This window comes from Carassius carassius, chromosome 1 (assembly GCF_963082965.1).
Source record: "Carassius carassius chromosome 1, fCarCar2.1, whole genome shotgun sequence".
NCBI classification, from domain to species: domain Eukaryota; kingdom Metazoa; phylum Chordata; class Actinopteri; order Cypriniformes; family Cyprinidae; genus Carassius; species Carassius carassius.
Window position 1 is genome coordinate 22,346,091 of NC_081755.1, and position 27,162 is coordinate 22,373,252.

The window sequence follows — 27,162 nt, forward strand, 5'->3', positions numbered from 1 at the left end:
AAGTTGGTTTCCATAAGGAAGGAAAGCAGCAGCACCCATCCCCCATTGAGTCATGCAGCCTACATTCCGCTCTGCACGAGGCTCAAAGCTTCCGCTCGTTGTTGTTAGGGGCGCTCGCGAGCCGCTGCCTGACGCTTTCAGGCCGCTCTCGACTAGAGATAGCCTCACTCCTTGATGGTAGGGGGAAGTGAGAGGGAAAAGGAACTAGCTGCGCTGCCCTTTGTTTCTAGATTTGCCCAAGAGTACGGCGAAGAGGCCGGCGAGAATCTCGACTGTAAGTCACGCTCTAAACGCGTCACAGTGTTTGTAGAACACATGACTTTTAAACTGATACATTTTGTGCCGTTATAGAACGCGCGTGTGATGTTTGTTTGGCGGGCTTGCTGTGCTCGGATCAGTCCGACATTACACCGCCGCAGCAGTGGCAGAATGAATGAAGAAGTTTGGGGAATGTAACTCGAGCGGGGGACCGGGGTCAAGCGTACGGGAGGCGGCTAGGATCAATCATCTTAAAAGAGACGCTCGCGGTGTTTACCTCTGACTCCGAGCTTTATAATTCGGTTTTAAAAGCACACACGGACACGGAGAAGCACAGCATGGCCGACTTGTAATCACATAACGTACATACAACAGGGTCCTTTGCCGTTCTTTGTCTTTCCTTTAGGGTATTTGTGTTTTTTATACTGATCTAAATAGTGTAAATAACGTTTAAACTCTCCGCCAACACAAGCTGTGGGGTATAAAAACATATAGGGAATGTTTTAGCCGTTTTTACATTCATTTTGTGTTATGTCTTTGGCTTTAATGGAGCTGTTAAGTTAACTTAATGTTTCTCTTGTTCCCTAACGTTAGTTGGATCACGTCCTTAAAAACCATAACAATAATGTCTAGCTTTGTCGTAATTTTATATACATTTCACAGATTACCTGCAGCATTATACCGTGATTTATTATCCTGTTGGAAATGGGCTTTAATGATATTGTTGGCTAATGTTTACCTGTACAATGTTAGCCGGCTGCTAATTCACGTTAGCATTGAAAAAAAAACAGACATTGGCCTTTATTTTCTCACTGTTCATTAAAACACTTATTTAATAGAAGATTGTTTTATACTATAACTAATTATAAGTTTTTGTAAATATGTGTTAAATATTGTTAACCGGCATATGCATTTTCTACAGCGATACAATTATTTATTTTGTATTAATTAGAATTTACTTTGAGCTGTTTCATGAATGAAATACCACATATGTTTGTGACATGGTTAGAAACAGTTGCTAAGAGCCAGTAGAAGATTGAAGTTGCATTGTGTAATGTCACCGGGGCTAGTTGTCACAATGTTTGCTCCAGTGAATATTTCTCAGGGTGAATTTGTTTGTGTTTGTGTCTGTGTTTATTTTTATTTTTTTTTATTTATTAAACACCACTGAACATTTCCATTGTTATTGGCCGGGAAAAAATATAAGGTTCATTCAACCATGTGACAACTTGCCCCAGTGGTCTAGCATGTTGTCACAAGTAAACCCTGACATTCTTTATTAAAGACTATCAGCAAAATTGAAAACGTAAAACAGTTGATACATTTTATAGCATTCGGGGCCAAAAAATAGTGTTATTTAATGTTTTTATACTGTCTAATTGTTGTAAAATGTAGTTTGATTAAAAAAATATATAGTCTTTTATCTTTGAAATTGTTAATGTTTTAAATGCAAGATAATTTAAGATCTGTGATTTGTAATAGCGTAGAGTCTCCTTAAATTTTCTAAATATTTTAATGTCTATGCACACACACACACACACACACACACACACACACATAGATTGGCATTTAGATACATTAACATTTGACTGGTATCTTAAAGGCAAACTAAAATACAATCTGATTTAAAAAACACCCTGTGGGGTCTTCGCTGGAATATTTTAATGTAGTCATTGACATGCATTAAGGCACAGATTAATTAACCCACTTTTATGCCTCAATTTAAGGGCTGTGCTTTTATAGTTCTTATTGGATTAATTCTGAGATTTATGAAATGCAGTTCAGATATGTTTTTACATATGTACAGAAACTGAGCTTTTAAAGCATTAGGGTCATTATTATTATTAGCTGAAATTGTTAAATATATTTGAGTATTTATTTAAATATTAAATATTTAATAAATAAATATTTATATAAATATTTAAACCAAAAATGAATATATATTTTAGAAAGTTTAATAAAAATTAGTCCTATGTGTTTAGGGACCTATGAAATTGTATTTTTTTTCTTACCAAATTCTGTGTTTTAGCATGTCTAATTATTTGGATGCATAAAACAACTTGATTTATTTGTTTTTTCTTAAAGTAGCCTCATTCATTTTTTTTCTCAGTAATTCTGTGTTGTGTATTTAAATTTTTCTGGTTATCAAATGAAGGCATAAAACATTAATTTCATTTTTCTTTTAATTATTGAAAATGAAGCAGACTTAATTCTCTGGCAAACAAATGGGATTTACTATTAAAATTAAAACATGGAAGAAATGTTTTGTGATTGTTCCTTAAAAAAAAAATTGTTTCATTTTAGTAAAAGTAATTGGCACAATGTCTTCAAATCAAACTGGACTGCTATTTTGATGCTTGGTTGCCGTGAATACCATTACAGTTCTGTGTATGTGATATAAAGCAAGTTTTACTCAAATCAAAGGGTCAAATGCTCATGAAGTGGACTCTCAGAGCAGTTCTGGAGATGTTGTTGTGTTTGTCCTCATTTAGTGAGATGGCAGATGCTGAAGTCACCGTGAGCGTTGCGCGCGCTTCAGTATATGTGTAGAAAATGAAACCGCACATCTGCACCATTCATTAACAGACGAAAAGAACATGCAGGATTCATATTTAAATATACTTTTGTGGCTTAATATTTACAGATACTACTTCATATGGCGATTTGATTTGTGTAATAACGACCTACTTTTAATTAATTCAGAATTTGACAAACTCAGTGACATTCTGCATTAAACTGCGAATTCCATTTTTATGACTGGATTCTGCGATTCTGTCAGTGTTTTCCCACATCGCCTAAATCATAGGGCCCTATATATCTTGTTCATCAAGGCTGCTAGATTCAAATTAGTTTTATTTTCTATTACAGGCTTTCTGAAAACACATACAGATCGCTCTCTTTCTGCCTCTCCCTTCTTCCGGCTCTGCTGAGAGATGTCCACCCCTGACCCACCTATGGGCGGGACCCCTCGGCCGGGCCCTTCCCCAGGCCCTGGGCCGTCTCCAGGGGCCATGTTAGGGCCTAGTCCTGGACCCTCACCTGGCTCGGCTCATGGCATGATGGGCCCCAGCCCTGGGCCCCCCTCCTCAGGACACCCGCTACCTCCACAGGGTCCCTCAGGTTACCCCCAGGACAACATGCACCAGATGCACAAGGTACTGCCAGAATTGATCGGCATGTGTCTGATTCATTTGTGGTTCTGTGGCATGTTTTGTTTCTGCTGTTTGGTTGGTTTCTTTGAGTCATTCTTTATTTTGTATTGTTTTGAAGCCCATGGAAGGCATGCATGAGAAAGGCATTCCTGAAGATCAGCGCTACGCTCAAATGAAGAGTATGGGCATGAGACAGGGTGGCCACAGTGGCATGGGACCTCCACCCAGTCCTATGGACCAACACTCTCAAGGTATCTGTCTGTCTGTTGCCTGAGCCTTGTTTTTTTTCCTCTCTCTATGACTGCCGATCTATCACTCTTTCTGATGCTCTATCACTTTTTCTGTCTTTGTTTCTGTTACTCTGTCTCTGGCGTTCTATCTGTTTCAATCTGTCTATGGCTGTGTCTGCATCTCTATATCTATCCGTCAATCTGTCTTTCTGTTGTTTGCCGGTCTGTTTCTTTGCATAAGTCTGTTGCTGTTTTTGGTTCGATTGTTCGATCGATCTCATTCTTGGTATTTTTCTGGCTGTTTCTTTTAGGGATGGCGAAAACTAAAAAATTTCTTGACCGACCACCGAGCCTCATTAGCCGGTTGAAACCGGTTGACCAATTAGTTTAAAATATGGTACGCTATTTGAAATAACAGCCATTTCGAGCCGCGTCTGCAATTTCGCAACTCTGTCGCATCTCTCTGCCGCTCTGCCACCCGCACACACACACACACACAGCCACTCACGTCACTTTTTTAAAATCCCCTACAGCGCGAAACATGAGTCCCGCAAACGAGGCGCCGAAGAGCTTGTTGTATGTAATCGTAGGACAAATGGCTCCTTAGTTTCAAATGGTTTGGGTACAAGGTGATCGCTTTGAAAATAAAGGCGTTTGTCTAAGCTCTAGAAAGCCCTCACCACTTACAAAGTCAAGGGGCAGCATGTCTTTTTCAACCATTCCGCATATCTTTTGGGTAATAGTCTCTGAGCGCTGTTTGTCACATTTCCTACCTGCTAGCATAGATGACACGGTAGGTTGGCTTTGGCTACCTTTCTCACCCGAAGAGGCTTGCGGGTGTCGCGTTTTCAGGTGATACATCATAGATGATGTGCTGCTACTATATTTAAGCACTGTATCACACAAGAGTGTTTTAGCCTGTTCCCTTTACTTTTCGCAAACCTTGTGAGCGCGCGAACCCAAACGCTGTGACCTCGCGCCAAATGTTTTTATTGGTTTATTAAGTACAAACAGGCGAGTTATGAAAATTTGAGTGTGAGGGATAATTTGTTCACTTAACACAAAAAGATGAGGAATGAGATGGCTAACTGTAGTAGCGTATAGTCCACTGTCTATAATAGCCTAATTTAGATATCACTTTTTTTTTTTAACCCACTACCGATAACTTTGACCGGTTAACGTTGATACGGTCAACCACCGGTTAAACGGTCATCGGTTAACATCCCTAGTTTCTTTGAATCTGTCAGTTGCTCTATAACACTTTTTGTTCTGTTTTGCACTCATTTTCTAGTGCTCTTTCTGTCTTTTTGTATCCGTCTGTTGCTTGCACTCTCTGGCTACGTCCACATGAAGCCAGAGCTTTCCCTATTCAATCTTTTTTCCCCTCGTCTCAAGAAATATCTGCGATAACATGAAACCACAAAACCGACACAAAACGATGTAGTAAACATGCCAGCCCAGTATGTGGTGCTGTAATTCTGCCTCAGAAGACTTGGACTATACGCATAAACCTCGCGCGTGGTATACAAACAAACATGGAACAATACATTTATTAATCTGTGTTAATGTTAGTTAATAAAAAGACAATCGTTCAGTGTTTGTTCATTTTGGTTGCTGTTACATGATGTAGCAGTGTCTGAGGGGCGAGACGTTTGCTGATGACATCATAGTTTCAGAAAGTATATGGGTTCGCTGTCCTTCTTGCTATGATATTTGCACGTGTGAAATCTAAGATATACAGATGTTTTGTGAGCTCTGTGTCTGTTATATAGAGAACAGATGGTTGCGCTCACTGCTAAACGGTTTAGGCTTAGACTGGGTTAGTGTTGTCACAATTTCAATATTCGGTACCGATACCAGAGAAAATCCACGGTTCTCGGTACCAATTTCGGTACCAAGATAAAACACAAAAAATATGCTAAAAAAAAAAAAACTTTTTATCACAAAAAATAAAACCAATGCCATTCTTTATACTTATTTACAATTGTGTTTAAAGTTTTTCTACAAGTTCTATAATTATGAAAAACGGTAAACAAGTTTCACCCAAATTTAATTTGTCTTTTAATTAATGACACTTAAAAACATTATATTGTTTGATAAATGAAGGGGATTTGCTTTTAAAATTAAAACATGTAAGAAATATTGTGTGATTTATTTAAAATTAAGTTTTATACATTTTTCCAACACTTGTAGCAGTATCACATACATTCTAGTAATTAATAGTAATATTTCTATCACAATGCCTTCATGTCAAAATGAACTTATATTGACGGGTTGCCGTGAATACCTTTAAATTGACACTGGTTTTAATCAAATGAAACTGTAAAATGCTCGTGAAGTGACTCAGAACAGTTCTGGTGATGTTGTTTATGTATTTATGTCATCATTGAGACGGCAGATTCTGAAATTACTGCAAGTGTCACACGCTTTTGTCTATGTAGTAAACAAACCCACGCGTCTCTGCCATTCATTCATTCATTTACACAGAGACACGCAGAACATGCAGGATTCATATTTCAACCAACATTTACATAAATATACTGCTCCATATGAAGATTTGATTAATTTATGCTAACTTTGACAAATTCGGTGACTGTCCATATTAAAATGTAAGTTTCATTATCATGACTGGGTTTTGAGATTCCGTCCACGTTTTCTGCTTCATGGAAATCATAGCGCTGTATGCGTCAAGAACCGGGTTGATCGGGTACTCGGTACCACAGGTACTTAAAGAAACCTGCTACCGTCGCATTTTCATTTTTTTAGTATCGACTTGGTACCGAAGTACCGGTCTTTTGACAACACTAGACTGGGTATAAAAAGGCATCCGGTTTGCTCACATTTCCTTTGATCTGTATTGCAGAGAGAAATAATGGGTGAACAGGGTTAGCCTTTTTGAAACCGAAAAACCCACAGCTGTTGGAAACCACAAAGTCATGACAGAAAAAGAAACTAATATAAAAGTAGGATGTGTTTAATGAGTTGAAAGCAAGTTTGTTGTTGTTTGCGCAGTCTTGTAAAAGTTGTGCACATTTATATTTTAGTGGTACAACTTGTGAATTTTCATTTTTATTCATAAAATTAGACCTTGTTTGTTAAATTTGGAATACTATTAATTTTTGCCATATAACCCATCCTGCTCTGTGCCACAGACATGAATGAAAGCTCAGATTCAGAACACATTAGCAGTTAAAAAAGTAATGCATTGGAAAACATTCAGTGCTTGGCATTTTTCTAAATTTTCTTCTGAAAATGTCAAAATCAAATGGCCTATGTCATGTTTTTTTCTAGGTTACCCCTCTCCTCTGGGTGGTTCTGAACATGCCCCCAGTCCGGTACCTGCTAACGGCCCTCCGTCTGGCCCCATGATGCCCTCTGGTCCTGGTGCCATGGAGGGCGGTGACCCGCAGGTCATGGGTCAGCAGAACCGGAGCGGAGGTGTTGCTGGTTCGGGACCCAGCGGAGGACCTCCAAATGCAGGTGGGCCTGGTGTCACTGGCGGACCCACTCCTTTTAACCAAAACCAGCTTCACCAACTGCGGGCACAGATCATGGCCTATAAGATGCTGGCACGCGGGCAAGCTCTACCTGACCACCTCCAGGTGGCAGTGCAGGGAAAACGGCCCATGCCAGGCATGCAGCCGGGGATGCCCAACATGCCCCCTGGAGCAGGACCACCTGGACCAGGAGGCCCTGGACCGGGGGGACCCAACTACAACAGACCACAAGGTGAGGCGATATCTCGTCTTAAATTCAGCTTTCTAAAAGGCTGAAATAAGCACCATATGAAATTAGATGACATAAAGGGTGTTTTACGATCCTTTTTTATTGCATTATTTTCTGAAAGAATTTCCTGCACATTAAGAACACGTTTATTTAATCAATATTACTCAGTACTAAATATTCAGTTACAATTTAAAAAAAAAAAGTTTAATCAAATATTGTAGTATAGTATTTTAAATTAGCTTTCAACCTTTCAAACTGTAGAAAATCTCCTAAATGGTCTTTTAAAATAATTTATATTAATAAAAATAACTGTGTGTGTTACAGGAATGGTCGGACCAAACATGCCTCTTCCAGGACCTTCTGGTGTTCCTCCAGGCATGCAGGGACAACCCACTAATGGACCACCTAAATCCTGGCCTGAAGGTCAGTAAATTGTAAAAATGATCCACAATCACTTCCAATTATCAATTCAATATTTAGCCTTATTGCATTCTGCAAAGAGACACTCATATCTCAGAGTCACGTATTAACCACGTCTTGGTAATCCCAGGGCCAATGGTGAATGCTGCTGCCCCTGCAAGTGCCCCACAGAAGCTGATACCTCCTCAGCCCACGGGCCGCCCGTCTCCAGCACCACCTTCGGTTCCTCCCGCCGCTTCACCTGTCATGCCCCCTCAGACCCAGTCTCCAGGACAGCCAACCCAGCCGCCCATGGTGCTTCATCAGAAACAGAACCGCATCACACCCATCCAGAAACCCCGGGGTCTGGACCCAGTGGAGGTCCTCCAGGAGAGAGAGTACAGGTGAGATGAAGAATAGAAAGGGCAACTATTGATGTTTGAGTAAACACATCCTGGAAACGCAACCTTTTTAACTGGTTTTACCAACATTTGATGTGGCTGTTCCCATCTGTCAGGTTACAGGCTCGTATTGCTCATCGTATTCAGGAGCTGGAGAACCTTCCAGGCTCTCTGGCTGGAGACTTGAGGACCAAAGCCAACATCGAGCTCAAGGCACTTAGGCTCCTGAACTTTCAGAGACAGGTATGACTTAGAATAGTTGAATTTCCTTTTTTTGCAGAGCTTACAAATTGCAATTGTGTTATCATTATCACCCAGTTCAAAGTCCATTTTATTCACGCAGCACAAGTACTGACATGTTTTTTATTCACCCCCTTTTGGATGACAGCTCTAATCATCAGCTGTTTCTAAACATTCAACTGATGTCCGATAATTATGGATAATTGCTTTTTCAGATGTGGATTATTGGCTGATACATCAGTGCATACCTCATTATCCGACAAATTATATCTATTGTTTGTTACTCATCTAATTATTTTGTTTATTTTTATTATTATTGTTACAAAAGTCTTGAATTTTTGTCAGATTACATATATCTTGCTGGGAATTCGAATGCAAAATTCTCTGGAAGGTGGTTGTGAGTGTCTTCAGCCCTGTCCCGCTACATTTTAGTGGTGTTTGACCAGTGTTGTTCTTCTCAACGCAGCTCCGCCAGGAGGTCGTAGTGTGTATGAGGCGTGACACGGCCCTGGAGACAGCGCTGAATGGAAAGGCCTACAAGCGCAGCAAGAGACAGTCCCTGCGTGAGGCTCGCATCACAGAGAAACTGGAGAAACAGCAGAAGATCGAGCAGGAGCGCAAGCGCCGTCAGAAACATCAGGTAATGCACCATTCTAGCTGCTTTTTTTTCACACTTTAAGCTGATTCACAAATGACTGAAGATTGTTCTCTTATCGTGTTTGTAGGAGTATCTCAACAGCATCCTTCAGCATGCAAAGGACTTCAAGGAATATCACCGCTCCATCACCGCGAAGATCCAGAAGGTGACCAAAGCCGTAGCCACGTACCACGCCAACACTGAGAGAGAGCAGAAGAAGGAGAATGAGCGTATCGAGAAGGAGAGAATGAGAAGGCTGATGGTGAGATGCACGGACTTGTTCTTTAAATAAAGACGAGTTTAAACTGGTAGACTTTCTGAGCAGATGACTTAAAAGCCTCTTTTGCGTGTTTCTTCAAGGCTGAAGATGAAGAGGGTTACAGGAAGCTGATCGATCAGAAAAAGGACAAACGTCTGGCTTACTTGCTACAGCAGACGGACGAGTATGTGGCCAACCTCACAGAGCTCGTCAGAGCTCACAAAGCTGTCCAGGCCCTCAAAGACAAGAAGAAGAAGAAGAAAAAGAAGGTGATGAGATTCACTGGATTGGAAAGATTTTCCATAATGGAGTCTAAGTCGAGCTGTCCTCGGGTGTTTATCTTCCTTTCTGCTTTCCTCCTCACAGAAGCCGGAGAACGTTGAGGGTGGAGCTCCTGCTTTGGGTCCAGATGGAGAGGTGAGATCTTAAAGTATATTTGAACTTCTTCATAGTTCCTGGAACTATGCACATTCGCACCACAGGAACGAGGAATGAATTTAGCTCTAGGAGCTAAAACGGCTCTATAGGCACTACCAGTGATGTAAGTGTACACTGATTTGCCAAACACATACAAAACACCGGCTACCCGACGTTTTTAAAAAGCCATGCAAACATAATTACTCCACGAACATGTTAACCAGCAATGACCACATTTACCTGTTGTCTGCAGCGTTTTGTTTTTTTCTCAGCCTTGATGATATGTAACACTGCAAGTTGTCATAGGAGATTTAGTCAGATGTTCATGCGTGTTTCAATTCCATCTCTGTTATCACGAAACATATGACACAACAAAAATGGCTGATATTGCGGCATCCTCTATTCACCAGTTGTTGAGGTTTGTAAATAGCGTGTATGAAGACGAGAAAACCAGGGAACGACTTTGCTGACTAGGTTATTATTATTATTTTTTTTTTGCAATTAGCTTGGCTGATCATTTGCGCTAATGTAGCTTTTGTGTTTTTTTTGTAATGGAGTTTTGAGTATAATTCTGATTTAATTGCAACAATTTTTGATATCTCATAACCAATTGCAGATATTGTCTTGGACAGAGTGGAATTTTATTTAAACATCACTGTTAAGTGTTGCATATTATAATCTCAAGGCTTCAACTTGAAATATCAGAATTTTAAAAGTGCATGTTATATTTTATATATATATATATATATATATATATATTTTTTTTTTTTTTTTTTTTTTTTTTTATAGTTTTGCTAAGCTTTATACCTTTTTTATTTGCTAGATGTAGAGAAACTTGCCTGCAAGTCACAGTGATATGTAATATGTAAGATTATGTAATTGAAAATCACTGACACTTTCTAGCCGCAGACGGTGGTAATTAATCTAATGCAGCTGTGTTTTTGTCTCCTATTGTAGCCGCTGGATGAGACCAGTCAAATGAGTGACCTACCGGTGAAGGTGATTCACGTGGACAGTGGGAAGATCCTCACTGGGATGGACGCTCCTAGAGCTGGGCAACTGGATACCTGGCTGGAGATGAATCCTGGGTGAGTGAGACACTTCAGGGATCTCGTTCTTTCAGAATATATGAGTACTGTTCCTCAGTACTTGTGTGTCTTTATTGAAAAGGATAGGAGAAGCATATATCATAAACGCTTAGCATGCATTTAATATTTACATATATCTACATATATATACAATATGAAAATGTATAAATGCCATTTTGTTCAATGTCTGTAGGTACGCGGTGGCCCCGCGGTCTGATAGTGAAGACAGCGGCTCGGAGGAGGAAGAGGTGTGGTTGTTCTTCAGCTCTCACATCTGTATTTCTGTTCAGTCTCTTGAGCACTGTGCTTTCTGCAAGGGCTTTACATGCAATTTAATTTCATTAATGTACTATTGTATTTTTTGTTTGTAAAGGAGGAGGAGGAGGAGGAGCAGCCTCAGTCGTCTCAGGCCCCAACAGAGGAGAAGAAGATCATTTCAGATCCAGACAGTGAGGATGTGTCCGAGGTGGACGCCCGTCACATCATTGAGTATGTTACTGGTTTAGAGCTGTGCTTTTAACATCCAGCTGACATCCAGATGGGATTATATTGTCCTGTCCAATGCTCTTTTTGGAATTCTGTTCTGTCATGGTAATATCCATGATGTCTTAAACAGGCATGCCAAGCAGGATGTGGACGATGAATACGGTAATGCAGCGTTCGTGAGAGGCCTGCAGTCGTACTACGCTGTGGCTCACCAAGTCACAGAGAAAGTGGACAGACAGTCAAGCCTGTTAATAAATGGACAGCTCAAACAGTACCAGGTACAGACCAAACAAACTGCATATACACCTCGAAGTCTTTAGTGAACTGATCAGATTTGATAAATGGCATGCTGTTATTGCATCTGTCTCATCTGCAGATCAAAGGTCTGGAGTGGCTGGTGTCTCTGTATAATAATAACTTAAATGGCATTCTGGCTGATGAAATGGGTTTGGGAAAAACCATCCAGACCATTGCACTCATCACCTACCTCATGGAGTACAAACGCCTCAACGGACCCTTCCTCATCATCGTCCCCCTCTCGTGAGTCACTCTTCACTCTCTCTACAATAGAGCTGCACCACACTGAAAAACTGACATTGTGGTATTTCATCTTTCCACGATTTATATATTTCTTTACGTTTTATTAGATGATTTAAATAGCTATAAATGGAAAGAATCATTCTACAATGATTGTGGTGGTTTTGTTAGTGACTACATCTGCATATAAAATAATACTTATATATATATAATATATATATATTGAAATTTTGGGGGTGTTTACACTTAAGGTATACTCTGTACAAGAACCAACTCAACCCTATTTCGGTAACCAAAAGTAAAACACCATTTGTCTACAAAGGCCACAATTCCACCGTTTTTGTCTCATTCAATATAACAAAAAATACAAAATAAATACAAAATGATTATTCAAAAAAAGTGTTAGTAATATTCAAATACATTTCCTGTTATACTACAAAAAAGGGAAAAAAGTGAGTATATAAAAAATGATGGTACATCTATAAAATTACAAAGTCTGTACATTTTAAACTCGTCATTTTCAAACTTTTATTCCAGCAGATGTGCAGTTAATGATAGGGTGTTTCAGAATGTCTTTGTTGATTTGCTGTACACAGAAACACTATCTTTATCTTCAAGCGTGCAGATGAACATTGTGCCATACTTCACTCTGAAACTTACAGTGCTTTTTTTAGTCGCAGCCTTCATGGTTTAATAAGCCATATTTCCAATTTTTTTTTTTTTTTTGGGATACATATTATGCAGCCCTATTCTACAGTGTAGAAATGTTGTTGGTATATCTTATCTATGCCTAAACCACCATCTTTTTTCATTTTGTATTATTGATCTATTGCAATTGGTTATGTTTCAAACGTATAATTACAGTGATGTGAATTTATGATGATTTGTTTTCCTAACAGGACTCTGTCGAACTGGGTGTACGAGTTTGATAAGTGGGCTCCATCTGTGGTGAAAGTTTCGTATAAGGTGATTACTTGATGAAATTATGCAGTGAACATTGTGTTGAAATGAAGTCATAAAACAGTTTTAAGCAAATTCATTGGTTTTCCCTAAACTAATACTAAGTAATAGAAAATAAAACTGTGACTGAAGCAAGTAAGTGAAGGATATTCCAGGATTGATAACTCCTTTTCTTTGCTTGTTTTCATCTCAGGGCTCTCCTGCTGCTCGCCGTGCTTTTCTTCCTATCTTGCGCAGCGGCAAGTTCAACGTGCTGGTCACCACTTATGAGTACATCATCAAAGACAAGCAAGTGCTGGCCAAGGTACAAACCTGCCCCGGCCTGGGTGCAGAATTAAATGATCAAAAATTAGTGAGGCTTCTCTAGCCTCAATGCACATCTATTTTTACACCGATTATTGCTGTAATTATCACGGTGTCAGTTATTGCGATTTCAAGAGTGAGTTCCGCATTTATGTGTGGATGCTATTCCCCCAAACTTTGCAGTGTATGTGGCTGCTGGTCCTCTTAACAGCAGGAAAAACAAAAGTTTCATGCAAATTCTGATTGGATTATAAATATATATATAGCCTAGAAAGCATCTATCAAGCGTTTTCTTTATAGTCACTAATCTGTCAATCTAAGTTCATTGTGATCTCACAAAACTCTTTACATTTGCACAATGAATCTCTTATTTACATAGTGTCTACACTTGAGATGATATGGAAGCGTGCTAGACACAAACCTGCATTTTGAGCATTAAATCAAGGACGGTATGCTTCTGATTGGCCACCCTCTGGCTGGGCCTGAACTTGCCAGTTGTTGAACTATCATCAATCATCATGACAAGTTACAAATTTTTTTTAACAAGCTTTTTGTCTGGGAACCGCTTGCTCCGTTTCTGATGCTCCTCTCTCTTTCAGATCCGTTGGAAGTACATGATAGTGGACGAAGGCCACCGTATGAAGAATCACCACTGCAAACTGACTCAGGTGTTGAACACACACTACCTGGCGCCCCGGCGTCTGCTGCTCACCGGCACGCCGCTGCAGAACAAGCTCCCCGAACTGTGGGCGCTGCTCAACTTCCTTCTGCCCACCATCTTCAAGAGCTGCAGCACCTTCGAGCAGTGGTTCAATGCTCCGTTCGCCATGACCGGAGAGAAGGTATGAAAACTTTTAGTAGCTGTACTAGTACATTTAGACAGGATACAATGAGTTGAAATTCTGTTTGTGTTGTCTAGCTCTATACACGTACAATGTTTAAACTACTTCCTGTCGTGTTCTAAAGGTGGACCTGAACGAAGAAGAGACCATTCTGATCATCCGTCGTCTGCACAAAGTGCTCCGGCCCTTCCTGCTCAGGAGACTCAAGAAAGAAGTGGAGGCCCAACTGCCTGAGAAGGTTTGCTTGAAACTGTTCAGCCAAAAAATATAGATTCAATTTGTGTGTTTGTTCTGACCTAGCTTAACTCTTTCCCCATCATTGACGAGTTATCTCGTCTTTTAGAAGATAATGCTTCCCCGCCAAAGACCAGTTTTACGGCTTTTTGTGTTTTCACTGTTATACACTCAGGGGCGCTATTACACCTCTTCTGAACGAGCACAAATCCTCCCGAACAAAAACACGTGAGCAGGACGGAGAAACGAGCGATCTCTTATGTAGAAATAATGTGATCATCAGCAATAGACAGCATATAAATGAAAACTGCATAATATTATGGAGAAAGTGTTGAATTAGATTTTCTCACCTTTTTGCTCAAAACTATACATTTTTATGAAACCTACCTATATTCAAGTGTTGATTAAAAAAAAAAGAAAGCTTTGAGCTAGAATAATACAAATATTCATATAACAGTAATATATTGGAGGCCATCAAATTTTAGTGAAAATCATCAAAATTGCTGGCAACTTTTTTTCAGAAATGCTGGTGGTGGGGAAAGAGTTTAAGGGTGAATAATTTATTTATTTTTCACTTTTCCTACCATTTTCAATCAAAGGAAGTATCAAGTAGTACTATTTAATAAATACAAGAAAAAATATTTTTGGATATGTGCAATATTCAATGCAGACTTTCCGCAGTTTTAATTAACATTAAAGAGCATGAAAACATGTTTTATGTTTATATGCATCAATTAAGAAATACATAGAAATAAACAGCAATATTTATCTACATGCTCTACTGTTCACTAGCTTAGGCTGCATTTATTTGATCACATTTAAAACACATTATTTATTACACATTTTACTATTTGATCCTGAAGAAATCATCGTAATATGTTGATTTGCTGCTCAAGAAACATTAGTGTTAAAAACATTTGTGCTGCGTGATTTTTATTTCTTCAGCGTTCTTTAAAAAGTTTGTGTAACAATGTAGAAGTCTGTTCTGTTACTACTTGCGCTGATAAAAATGTATTGACCCCAAACATTTAAACAGTGTTGTCATTTTAGTAAAACCTTTCGATACATGTAAATTGCCACATAGAGACTTAAAACAACAAACAAGTCGGTTATGAATTGATTTGTTGCGTAAATTACATCACACTTTATCATATGCTCTTTTTACATTGAAAAGTGACTGTTTTCTTGTGTTCAGGTGGAATATGTGATCAAGTGCGACATGTCGGCTCTACAGAGAGTGCTGTACAGACACATGCAGGCTAAAGGAGTGCTGCTCACCGATGGCTCTGAGAAAGACAAGAAGGTGAGAAGACATGACTCACATCAAGAATGTGTGAGTGTTTCTGATTGCCTCTAATATAATAACATCTTCTTGTTTGTTACAGGGTAAAGGCGGCACCAAGACTCTGATGAACACTATTATGCAGCTGAGGAAGATTTGCAATCACCCTTACATGTTCCAGCAAATTGAGGTGATCATTTGTTTCACACAGTCCTAATAGAAGATCATATTTATTCTGTGCATTTATCTGCTAGGTTTACATCATTTGATGTATTTTTGCGCTCTGTTTTGCAGGAATCTTTCTCTGAGCACTTGGGCTTCACCGGAGGCATTGTTCAGGGGTACGTAGAGCACTAAAATGTCAACTTATTTTTTTTATTCTCATTCATTTTCTCTCTGATTGTGTACTGTATGGCTCTCTTCAGACCTGATTTGTACCGAGCCTCTGGTAAGTTTGAACTGCTGGACCGTATCCTGCCGAAGCTCCGTGCCACCAACCACAAAGTGCTGCTCTTCTGTCAGATGACCACGCTCATGACCATCATGGAGGACTACTTCGCCTACCGCAACTTCAAATACCTGCGCTTGGACGGTGAGTCGCTTCAACCAGAATGAACAGTTTTAGGAAGATATTTTTGCAGTCCTGGGAAACTACTGTATGACTTTCTCTGCTGTTTGTTGTTTATTTTTATTTGAAAATTTTCAAATTTATGAATCGCTGACAGTTTAATCGTGCTAGCATCGTCCTTTTGTCTTTGCAGGAACCACTAAGGCTGAGGATCGTGGCATGCTGCTGAAGAACTTTAATGATCCGTCCTTTCAGTACTTTATCTTCTTGCTGAGTACCAGAGCAGGAGGTCTGGGGTTGAACCTGCAGTCTGCTGACACTGTCATCATCTTTGACAGTGACTGGAACCCTCACCAGGTACAATACTGTCCCTTTAAATACAGTGGCATTTAACTAATAGGGGTAACTCTTGATGTGACAAGTTCTTGTGGTCATTATTTGTTAACAAATCCCACTCACTTTATTGTAGACAGATTAGTTACAGTTTACATAAAAGTATATAATAGAATCCTTAATGAAGACATTTTGGAATAGGTCAGAATCATTGTGGAATAGAATTTTAAGAAGCGTTTGATTTGTATCACTCTGCAATAGAATCTTTAGAATTCATTAATTGGCGAATTGAGTCTTTAGTATAGAATCATTGTGGAATCGAATCTTTAGAATCGTTTGAATAGTGTCATTACAGAATAGAATCTTTATATCACTGTTGAATAGAATGTATAATTGAATATCTTTTTATAAACAGTGTGGCTCATTTGTTAATTCTTGTTTATTGATAATGCATTGTTCATTTAGCAACTTGAAATGTTTTTACTGGATTAGTGTTTGTAGAAATGAACTACTCTAAATTCTAAAAATATTATAAATGCTGAGAATTGACCAATTACAATTCTCTAAAGCTTACACCTTATTGTAAAATGTTAAGATGTAAGCTTTAGTACAGTAGAGTCTGTAAAACAAAATGTAATACATTTGTATAGAGAATCTTTAAAGTTTCTGTAATAGAATAATAATTTATTTAGTAATTTCAGTAATATTATCTCTGTGATCGTCACGATTCTTATGGATTTGATACAATATCTCTTGCTGGTTTTATTTCTTCACAATATTTTCTTCTTTCTTGTCTGTCATAGGATCTGCAGGCCCAGGATCGCGCCCATCGTATCGGGCAGCAGAACGAGGTGCGTGTGCTGCGTCTGTGCACCGTGAACAGCGTGGAGGAGAAGATCCTGGCCGCTGCCAAATACAAGCTGAACGTGGACCAGAAGGTCATCCAGGCCGGTATGTTCGACCAGAAGTCGTCCAGCCACGAGCGCAGAGCTTTCCTGCAGGCCATCCTGGAGCACGAAGAGCAGGATGAGGTACAGACACCCATTTATGATCAACAATTTCAGTGTCCTGTCAACAACCTCCATTCTCTGTAATTAAAATTCACTCACTTTTGTTGTCTTTCACGTCTCAGGAGGAAGATGAAGTGCCAGATGACGAGACTGTTAACCAGATGATTGCTAGAAGCGAGGAAGAGTTCGATCACTTCATGGTCAGCAGCCCATCTGCTTAAATTGAATTACATTGATACTCTTTGTTCTGACTCCTGATTTTCCTTTTCCTTTCATCCAGCGCATGGATCTCGACCGCCGTCGCGAAGAGGCTCGCAACCCGAAACGCAAACCCCGGCTGATGGAGGAGGATGAGCTGCCCACCTGGATCATGAAGGACGACGCAGAGGTGGAAAGGCTCACCTGCGAAGAAGAAGAGGAGAAGATGTTCGGCCGTGGCTCCCGTCAAAGAAAAGAAGTGGACTACAGTGACTCTCTCACAGAGAAACAGTGGCTGAAGGTGAATGAGGAATCACATCTGCATTGTATCGAACCTTTGCTTAAATAAAGGAAGGTGTATTGACGTACTTTACTGCTTCTCAGGCCATCGAGGAAGGCACCCTTGATGAGATTGAAGAAGAGGTGCGCTACAAGAAAACGACCCGGAAGAGGAGGCGCGACCGTGACCTCGACCTTCCAGGCCCGGCCACGCCCAGCTCCAGTGGGCGGAGCAGAGATAAAGATGACGACCGTAAGAAACAGAAGAAACGAGGTCGTCCTCCTGCTGAGAAACTCTCTCCCAATCCTCCCTCACTCACCAAGAAGATGAAGAAAATTGTGGATGCAGTCATCAAATACAAGGATGGGTTAGTCACTTCAGTCTACTTCTCTAGCCCTTACATTATATTATGGGCCAATTTGACCCACATTGACATTTTGAATTCTGTAGCGTTTCATATGCAGAAAAGTGTCTTATTCTGTTCAAAACGGGGAAATGTGTGTATTATTTGATTGACAGTCTAGTATAGTGATATTTTATGCTTTATTTAATATAGATTAGATAAACATTTTTTTTTCATGAGTTGTGCTTTTTTTGTTGTTGTTATTGTATTTTTTTTTAACAGCAATGGAAGACAGCTGAGTGAGGTGTTTGTTCAACTGCCGTCACGTAAAGAGCTGCCCGAATATTACGAACTCATTCGCAAGCCTGTGGACTTCAGGAAGATCAAGGTTTGCCCATTTCATTGTATTTTTAAGCAATTCATTTGCAAATGCTTTGACTGATTCACCAACTCCAATTGAAAAACAGTAAATATGCTCACTAATCGTAATAATAATATTTAAGGTGTAACTCTGAGCTGTTATTAGCCCTTTTTAAGAACAATTTTACTCCGATTGCAATGCTGGTTTGTACCATTTAGCAATTTAAGGTATCTATACTATAAGTAAATAATCTTGCCCTCTGTTTTGTGCAGGAACGCATTAAGATTCATAAGTACCGCACTCTGAATGACCTGGAGAAAGATGTCATGCTTCTCTGTCAGAACGCTCAGACCTTCAACCTGGAGGGATCACTGGTAATATTTGCTTTATTATTATTTAATCTTATTAGTTTTTATCATCTAGATTGTTATATGTGTGTGTATATATATATATATATAAAATGTTTAAGTAGAAAGTGCATTTGAATATTTGAATAGCTTTATTTAGTGGTAATAACACTGGTACGTTGTTAGAGTTGTACTTCATTTGTAATGTGATCTTTCAGATCTACGAGGACTCTATCGTGCTGCAGTCTGTGTTCACCAGCGTGCGGCAGAAGATCGAGAAGGAGGAAGAGAGTGAGGGAGAAGAGAGTGAGGAGGAAGAGGACGAGGCAGATGAAGGATCGGAGTCTGAATGTGAGCATTAAAAGATGACTGTAATGAAAATATCTTGTACAGTGCAACTATTATCTAAGCAGAGTATTTTGCATGTGCAACGCATAGTTTAAATCCATGATTAACATGTATCTGTGTGTTTTTAGCTCGTTCAGTGAAGGTGAAGATCAAGCTGAGCCGAAAGGAAAAGGTGGAGAGAGGGAAGGGAAGACGGCGAACCGGACGCAGTTGGCGCCCTAAACCTGTCATTAGCGATGAAGAAAGTGAGGAGGACCAGGAAGAGGTACTCATGAATGATTGATTAAAATGGAACTTAAAGGAGAAGTACACCAAAAAAGAAACTGGTTAATAATACAGCCTTCAATCATGTGTGCTAATTTGCAAAAAAAAAAAAGCCTAATATTACATCATTTTTGGTTGCACTTTATTTTAAGGTGTCCTTGTTACAGTGTATAATTATACGTTTAAGTACTGAGTAATATTAATTAACTACATGTACCTGCTTACCATATGATTAGGATTAGAGCTCGGCTTAGAGCTATTTATGCATAATTAATTTGTATTATAATAGTAAGTACATGTAACCTGTGTATCAAAGACAAAAAAATAAAAAATAAATTAGGCTTTATACACTAAGTCACATTTTAGGTGTAATGAAGTGTGTCATTGAACTTACAATCTGCAATGATGTGGAAAGTGGATATCAGGCATAAAATAGTGACTTGGAGAATTGAACAAGTAGTTGTAACCTGGCTCAGAGTAAGATATGAATCATGTCTTTGTGGCAGTTTTTTCTGATACTTAAGGTGTAATACAAGACTACATCACCTTACAGTTGGAAACAAGATTCTATTTTAAATTGCAAACATTTTTTTAAAAACTGGCACTGTTATTGGAATCAGCACCTCAAAATCAGTATTGGGTTTCATTCAGCAAATAGGATGCAGGGTGGTGTCATTTACACTCATGTTGTTGCTCACTTATGCTAATTCTTTTTCTAATGTTTTTGTATAGGAGCATTCGGCTAGTGGCAGCGAGGAAGATTAAACATTCTTCAGGACCAATCACTTCTGCTAAAGATACGTCATTTGACCAAGAGATCCGACAGATGCCCTGTTCCTGAAGGGCCTAGTTTTACCCTAGAACAGCACATTTTTAGACAGAGAGGACATGTTTACGAAAACGATTAAATGAGAAAATCACACTATAAAATGCAGAAGAAAGCCCTTCCATTTTCATATTTAAGCAGACGATCTCCTTTTATGCATAGGAAGACAGTTTAAGTATTGAGCGTTTTGTTTCTTTCCATGTTGGTTTTTTATGATTTTTTTCAAGGACGTGACATAAGATGAACAGATATCTGACAGACTGACTCACAGTGGACCAGTAAGAGCGGATCATGCTTCAATGTCCTCTTATTGTTTTTAGCCGTGTGAACGTCACCCCTTCAACCCCGCCCCCCAACACCACAGAATGCATGTTGTTTGTGGAAAGCGCAGCCAGTTATTTTTCTTTCCGTTTTTCTCTCCATTTAAATTAAGATTGCAAAGAGGATTAAGGTACTTCCTTCTTATAGACTTGGGAGAAATGGGGGAGACTAGGGTGTAGGATTCTGTACCATGTCAGTGTCACTGGATTTCCAAAATGCACAATAAAGGCATCTCTGAAAGACACTGTTTCCATTAATTATGTACACAAGTTGAAACTTCAGGTTGATAATGTTTATAATGAAAATGAATTTGACTAACTTAACTGTAGGGGTCTTTGATGTTGCAAAAATACACAAAACTACAAACCGCTACTTTAAGATCAGATATATATATTGGTGTGAAACTCAGCCAGTGCTCTTAATGTTCTGTATGTCTTCTGGATTTGAATAGTTAACTCAATAATTTACATTTGTTAAAAATTGACCCCACCCAAGATTATTTGTAGATGAGTTTGTTTCTTCACTGTAACAGATTTGGAGAAATGTTAGCATTACATCACTTACTCCCCAATGGGTGCCCAGAATGAGTGTCCGAACAGCTGTTAAAAATATCAGTTATTCACACGATTCAAGTTTTTATAAAGTGGAATGCTGTGTGTTTTCATTTTAAAGCATCACTTGCTAAAATACCAGTCCATAAACTATAACAAAGCTTCCTCCAACAAAAAAAAGGTGTTTTTGACACTTTTCACTCATAAACAGTGCCTTGTCCATTGCACATAGCTCTCCTCTTTCAAACAAGGGGAAGTCATGTCCTAGTGGTTAGAGAGTTTGACTCCTAACCCTAGGGTTGTGGATTCAAGTCTCGGGCCGGCAATACCACGATTTAGGTGCCCTTGAGCAAGGCACCGAACCCCCAACTGCTCCCTGGGCGCCGCAGCATAAATGGCTACCCACTGCTCCGGGTGTGTGTGTGCAGTGTTGGGGAGTAACTAGTTACATGTAACGGCATTACGTAATTTAATTACAAAATTATTGTAACTGTAATTAGTTACAGTTACTACGAAAAAATGAGTAATTAAATTACAGTTACTTATGAAATTTTTAACGATTACAAAGGGGATTACATTTGAATATTTACACGCATCCACATTCAGATTTAACTGATTTATTTCCCAAATTGCACTGACTATTCTGAGACATACCGCCCTAATAATTTCCGGGATGGGGAAATACAGTCCGGTTCTTAGAATCCAGTCATAAAAACGAAATGCCTAACGCGGACGGAATATGCCACATTTTGGATGACTAAATCAAAAGTAGGTCAGTACACTTGAATCAAAACATGACATGGACATGGACTAGTGTCTGTGAATATTAAGCCACAAAAATGCAATATATGACTTGCACATTCTGCGTTTCTGTGGAAATCAGGCGCGGACTGGACACCGGGAGAACCGGGACAATTCCCGGTGACCTGGCAGCCGATTTTGCCCCACTATTTAATATCATTATTGTATAATTGCCTGCCGAATGTACTAAAGCGATCATTTGCGAATCCGCCATTTGAGAATTAAATCTCTAATAAATCATGAATTGTTAGTCATGACTCGCGCGCTCTCCGCGCCTCCGCCAAACGGTTTGGATCAGACTCAGAGTAATCAATGAGAGAGAGAGAGAGAGAGACAGAGACAGAGAGACAGAGAGAGAGACAGAGAGAGAGGACTGCTGGAGCAGAGAAGCAGAACTACTGTTCAGGGTTTCGGGTCAGTTTCATCTGTAAAGATGCTTTTTTGTCTTTGTTTTTTTCTTTATTTAATCAAGCAGCAGCACGTTGCTCATCAGTCATCACTCAAAATACTATATAAAGGACGTCATTATTATCTGTTGTAATGTTACAGTAGTAATTTAGCTGAAAAAAATTCAGATTTTTTCATAGGTTTAGGGGGAGCTACGACAGACAACAACACAACCCTTACGAAAATTAACATTTTAATATTTATCTATAAATCCAGAGAAAATGGTTACTATTGTTTAACTGTGATAACCAAAAATGTAAAATTATTTTACAAATGCATTTATTTAAAAATAAATACAAATCCATTTGCAAAAAAAAAAAAAAAAAAAAAAAATTAAACAAGGTTATTTTACTTTTATATAGGCTAATAAATCATGGTTAATTTTTGTAAGGGAAAAATATGACTCGTGTACAGTATTAGGATTTTTCTATAAAGATATTGTAGTATTGTAGAGTATTGTATTGTAAAGTATAGTTTTGTTCAATCTTGAGTATTAAAGTCATGAGAGAGATGGATAACAGGGCAAAATAAAGAAACTGAAGAGAAAAATGGAAGTGAAGGTGCAGTTCAGGAGAGAACTTTTAATTATTTTGCATGTCCCCAAATTAAAGACTTAAAATAGATAAAAATCGTTAGATAAACGATTATAGACGAAATAGATAAAATAAAAAATAGTTTTGTCCATTAATTTGTTTGTATGAGTTTGAATTTTCCAGTCTGAATTTTTTTCCCAGTCCACCCCTCCTGTAAATTAATGGCAAAGACATGGTTTCATTTACTACACATAGGCCTACTGAAGCTCGCAGTGTTTTCAACCTCTGCCATCTCAATATAGGAGTTCACGAGCACATAAACATAATTTCTAGAACTGCTCTGTGTCACTTCATGTGCATTTTACTTATTTTGAGAAAACTATCATCATATACAAAGAGACAGCAGTTTAAAAAAACACCAATGTTTAGGAGTTTATTACACAGAATATGTCACATGCTTATTAGATAACTGTATTTAAGTTGATGTATATGCTTTTATTTATTATTCTTTAATTTTCACAAATTTAGAAAAGTAATCAAAAAGTACTCAAAAGTAATTAGTTACATTACTTTAATAAGTAATAAGTAATTGAAAAAGTTACACTACTATTACATTTTAAACAGGGTAACTTGTAATCTGTAACCTATTACATTTCCAAAGTAACCTTCCCAACACTGTGTGTGTGTGCACTTTGGATGGGTTAAATGCAGAGCACGAATTCTGCATATGGGTCACCATACTTGGCTGTATGTCATGTCACTTTATTTGTTTCCTACCAGACATGCAGCTCTTTGCTGTAATAGACACACACAAAACTAATTCTTGGGTGGTCTGAGGGTGAATAAATCTTAAGCAAAATTATATTTTTGGGTAAACTATTTCTTTAAGCCTTTGTACAATTTATTTGTCTATATGGTTCATGTTGTGTTAGGACAGTGCTATGTTAAGCACTTTTGTAACACATCTGACATGTAGATGTGAATTCCACATCTAGGTCGAGGTCTTATAGGTGACAGGATGTTAAAAGTTAAAGTTAAAAAATTGCTCTGTTTGTTGACCACATATTGCAAAGGATCGAAGTGCATCCAGAAAAGCAAACACTGAATTGTTGGTTCAGTGAGCCAACAAAAGTTTGCAAATATTCTAAAATTCCCTAACTTTGCAAGTCTAGGAATTCCCAACAAGTTTGTTTGATCCGTTTCCGAAAGTAGCTTTTCTTTTTCCCACACACCACACCTTTTTTTTTTTTGAGCCTAATAGACTTTTATATTACCTAACTTAGTGGAAATGTTGACCTCAGTTCACTACAAAATATATTTAATATTGTCCTTTATTAAATATAAAAAAAAAATTTTTATATTCTCATACATGTATCTGCATTGTGCTAAGCATAAATACCTAAACTCTAACAGAAATAACTGAAAAATAATCTTTTTATGACTGTAGCTCCCTTTTGCTACTCTGTGTGTGTATGTATATATATATATATATATATATATATATATGTATGTATTTTTAATTTTATTTGGGACCAAATTTTTATTTATTTTGGGCCCTTTTTTTAATTAATGGATTTTTATATATAAATAGCTACAGTAAAAATAATAATAAAATAATACATTTGTGTGAGTGGATGAACAAAATAGGACACATCCTATAGTCAGGTAAGTTCTCTTCATCTGTTGCTCCTATTATCTGTGGAGTGCCTCAAGGATCTATTTTAGGGCCACTTCTTTTTAATTTATATATGAAACCTTTGGGAGACATTATTAGGAGACATAACGTTTCATTTATATGCTGATGATTCCCAGTTGTACATGCCAATGAAAGCTGGCGATACCATTGAAACCTTATTGGCCTGCCTTGGGGACATCAAGAAATGGCTATCCAATAGCTTTCTAAATGAAGATATAATGGAAGTAATCATCTTTGGCCCCCCAAGGTTAAGAAGTGGTCTCATAAATGAGCAAATTACAGTTGCCAAGAAAAGTTTTTATCAGTTACGGATGATCTCAAGACTGAAATTGAAATTTTTAACTTTTAATGACCTGGAGAAAGTCATTCACGTTTTTATCACCTCCCACCTTGACTACTGTAATACATTATATTTGGGTCTTCCTCAGACATCATTTGCACGCTTACAGATGGCACACAATGCTGCTGCAAGGCTGTTGACCAGGGCAAAGAAAACAGATCACATTACACCAATTTTAGCCTCTCTTCTTTTGCTTCCTGTCTATTTTAGAATTCAATTTAAAATTTTGTTGTTAAAGCTCTTAATGGTCAAGCACCGTCCTATCTCACAGATCATTTTACTCCTTTTTTTATCCCCCAGAGCTCTAAGATCTTCTCACAGGGCTCTTAGTTGTCCCTCGTTCATGCTTAAAAGCTAAGGGTGATAGTGCTTTTTCAGTTGTGGCCCCCTGTCTTTGGAATCAATTGCCCCTGGACATCCACCTCACACCTTCTATTGCAACTTTTAAAATGAAGTTGAAAACATATCTTTATTCCCAGACACTTTAATTGGATTATATCTAGGTTCCATTGTTTTACTATTGGACAGCCATTTCCAAATAGTATCCCTGTTCTTAATTGGCCAGCAAACTCGCCTGACCTTAACCCCCATAGAAAATCTATGAGGTACTGTGAAGATGTGATATGCCAGACCCAAGAATACAGAAGAGCTGAAGGCCACTATCAGAGTAACCTGGGCTCTCATAACACCTGAGCAGTGGCACAGACTGATCGACTCCATGCCACACCGCATTGCTGCAGTATTTCAGGCAAAAGGAGCCCAAACTAAGTATTGAGTGCTGTACATGTGTGGCATGAGGTGGTCAGGTAGGGGACCCACCAAAAGTGGATATCCATCGACTACGCCACCCGGAATATACCAGCCCTACGAAAGGGCACACAGGTTCGTGGCCAAAAGCCAGGGTGAGCATGGAGACAGATAGTATAAAACATTTGCAACTTATTTATATACAACTGTAATGGTTCAAACATTGGGTTTTTGGATACAATATAAAACATGCCTAATACACAAGTCTACCTGTTACAAAATGACCAGGAGGAGAAAAAGGACCAGTAGGGGCCTTTTGGATTATCACCTCACACCATACCACAAACCACTCAATTGTGAAAGCAATACAATTGGCCAAACACCACACTACCCCAAGTGGACAAACTGAAAAGTATAAAACCCGCTTTAAGTTTCTACTCATAAAAATCAAATAATTAACTGGTATAAACTAAGACATTCATATCACAACAGTTAAACGGTTACACAAACACTAAAAACAGAGCAGCAGTGCAGTCATACTGACGTACATTAGTCTTCAACCAAGGTACTGGAAACCCCTGGATGTGTAGTTACACCTGCTGAACATAACACAAAGAGGACCTACATTACACTCATAAGACACAGGACAACCTCGCATCATACATACCGAGAGAGAATTCCAATGTAGCAAAACGCATGGTTGCTTACCACACGAGACCACGGCTGCTAGCATGCTGATGAACAAAAGACAATAATAAAACCCGTTTATAAAAAGCAAATCCTTTTCTCAGAATTGGGAAACTAACCTAAAAAAGGCCTACATGCGACACCAACAGGGAGATGCAACAAACCCTATCCTTTGTCCATGACTTTCCACAATGATCTAGGACCCAGAATGATGCAGCTTGAGTAATCAAACCATTCCCTTTTTAATAGGATGAATCCCAACACTGATAGGTTCATTGGATTTAAACCATTTTAACCAATGACGATAGGTTCCCAGGCTGGCATGACGTCAACCAATAATATCTGGGCTAATACCTTACCCTGCTACACATGGTAATACTTTTCATGTTCATACTTTTCAGTTGGCCAAGATTTCTAAAAATCCTTTCTTCGTATTGGTCTTATAATATTCTAATTTTCTGAGATACTGAATTTGGGATTTTCTTAGTTGTCACTTATAATCATCAAAATGTAAAGAAATAAACATTTGAAATATATCAGTCTGTGTAAAAGTTTCCCTTTTTGAATGGAATCAGTGAAATAAATCAACTTTTTGATGATATTCTAATTATATGAACAGCACCTGTATGTATATATCTATCTATATCTATCTATCTATATATATAGATAGATAGATAGATAGATAGATAGATAGATAGATAGATAGATAG

The 27,162-nt window shown here is 38.5% G+C and overlaps 1 protein-coding gene across 2 annotated transcripts; it reads left to right on the forward strand.

The window, feature by feature from the left end:
• The first annotated feature begins 112 nt into the window (after positions 1-112).
• On the forward strand, positions 113-20,894 carry LOC132141841 (transcription activator BRG1). 2 transcript variants are annotated; one of them, XM_059551506.1, is made up of 34 exons: positions 113-274; positions 3,127-3,413; positions 3,529-3,661; positions 6,932-7,369; positions 7,691-7,789; positions 7,917-8,169; positions 8,283-8,409; positions 8,873-9,046; positions 9,132-9,305; positions 9,404-9,571; positions 9,669-9,719; positions 10,677-10,807; positions 11,001-11,055; positions 11,181-11,296; positions 11,424-11,571; positions 11,670-11,833; positions 12,730-12,796; positions 12,984-13,094; positions 13,693-13,935; positions 14,060-14,173; positions 15,365-15,472; positions 15,555-15,641; positions 15,746-15,792; positions 15,877-16,043; positions 16,213-16,376; positions 17,156-17,383; positions 17,485-17,562; positions 17,643-17,861; positions 17,945-18,207; positions 18,466-18,571; positions 18,817-18,918; positions 19,110-19,242; positions 19,368-19,504; positions 20,236-20,894. In XM_059551506.1, exons 2-34 carry the CDS (start codon positions 3,192-3,194, stop codon positions 20,266-20,268), a joined length of 4,860 nt encoding a protein of 1,619 aa, XP_059407489.1. In that variant the 5' UTR covers positions 113-274; positions 3,127-3,191; the 3' UTR covers positions 20,269-20,894. The 2 variants fall into 2 exon arrangements, with proteins under 2 accessions (XP_059407489.1, XP_059407495.1); XM_059551512.1 differs by lacking the exons at positions 113-274; positions 3,127-3,413; positions 3,529-3,661; ... (13 more) ...; positions 12,730-12,796; positions 12,984-13,094 and adding an exon at positions 13,489-13,618.
• Positions 20,895-27,162: the final 6,268 nt, after the last annotated feature.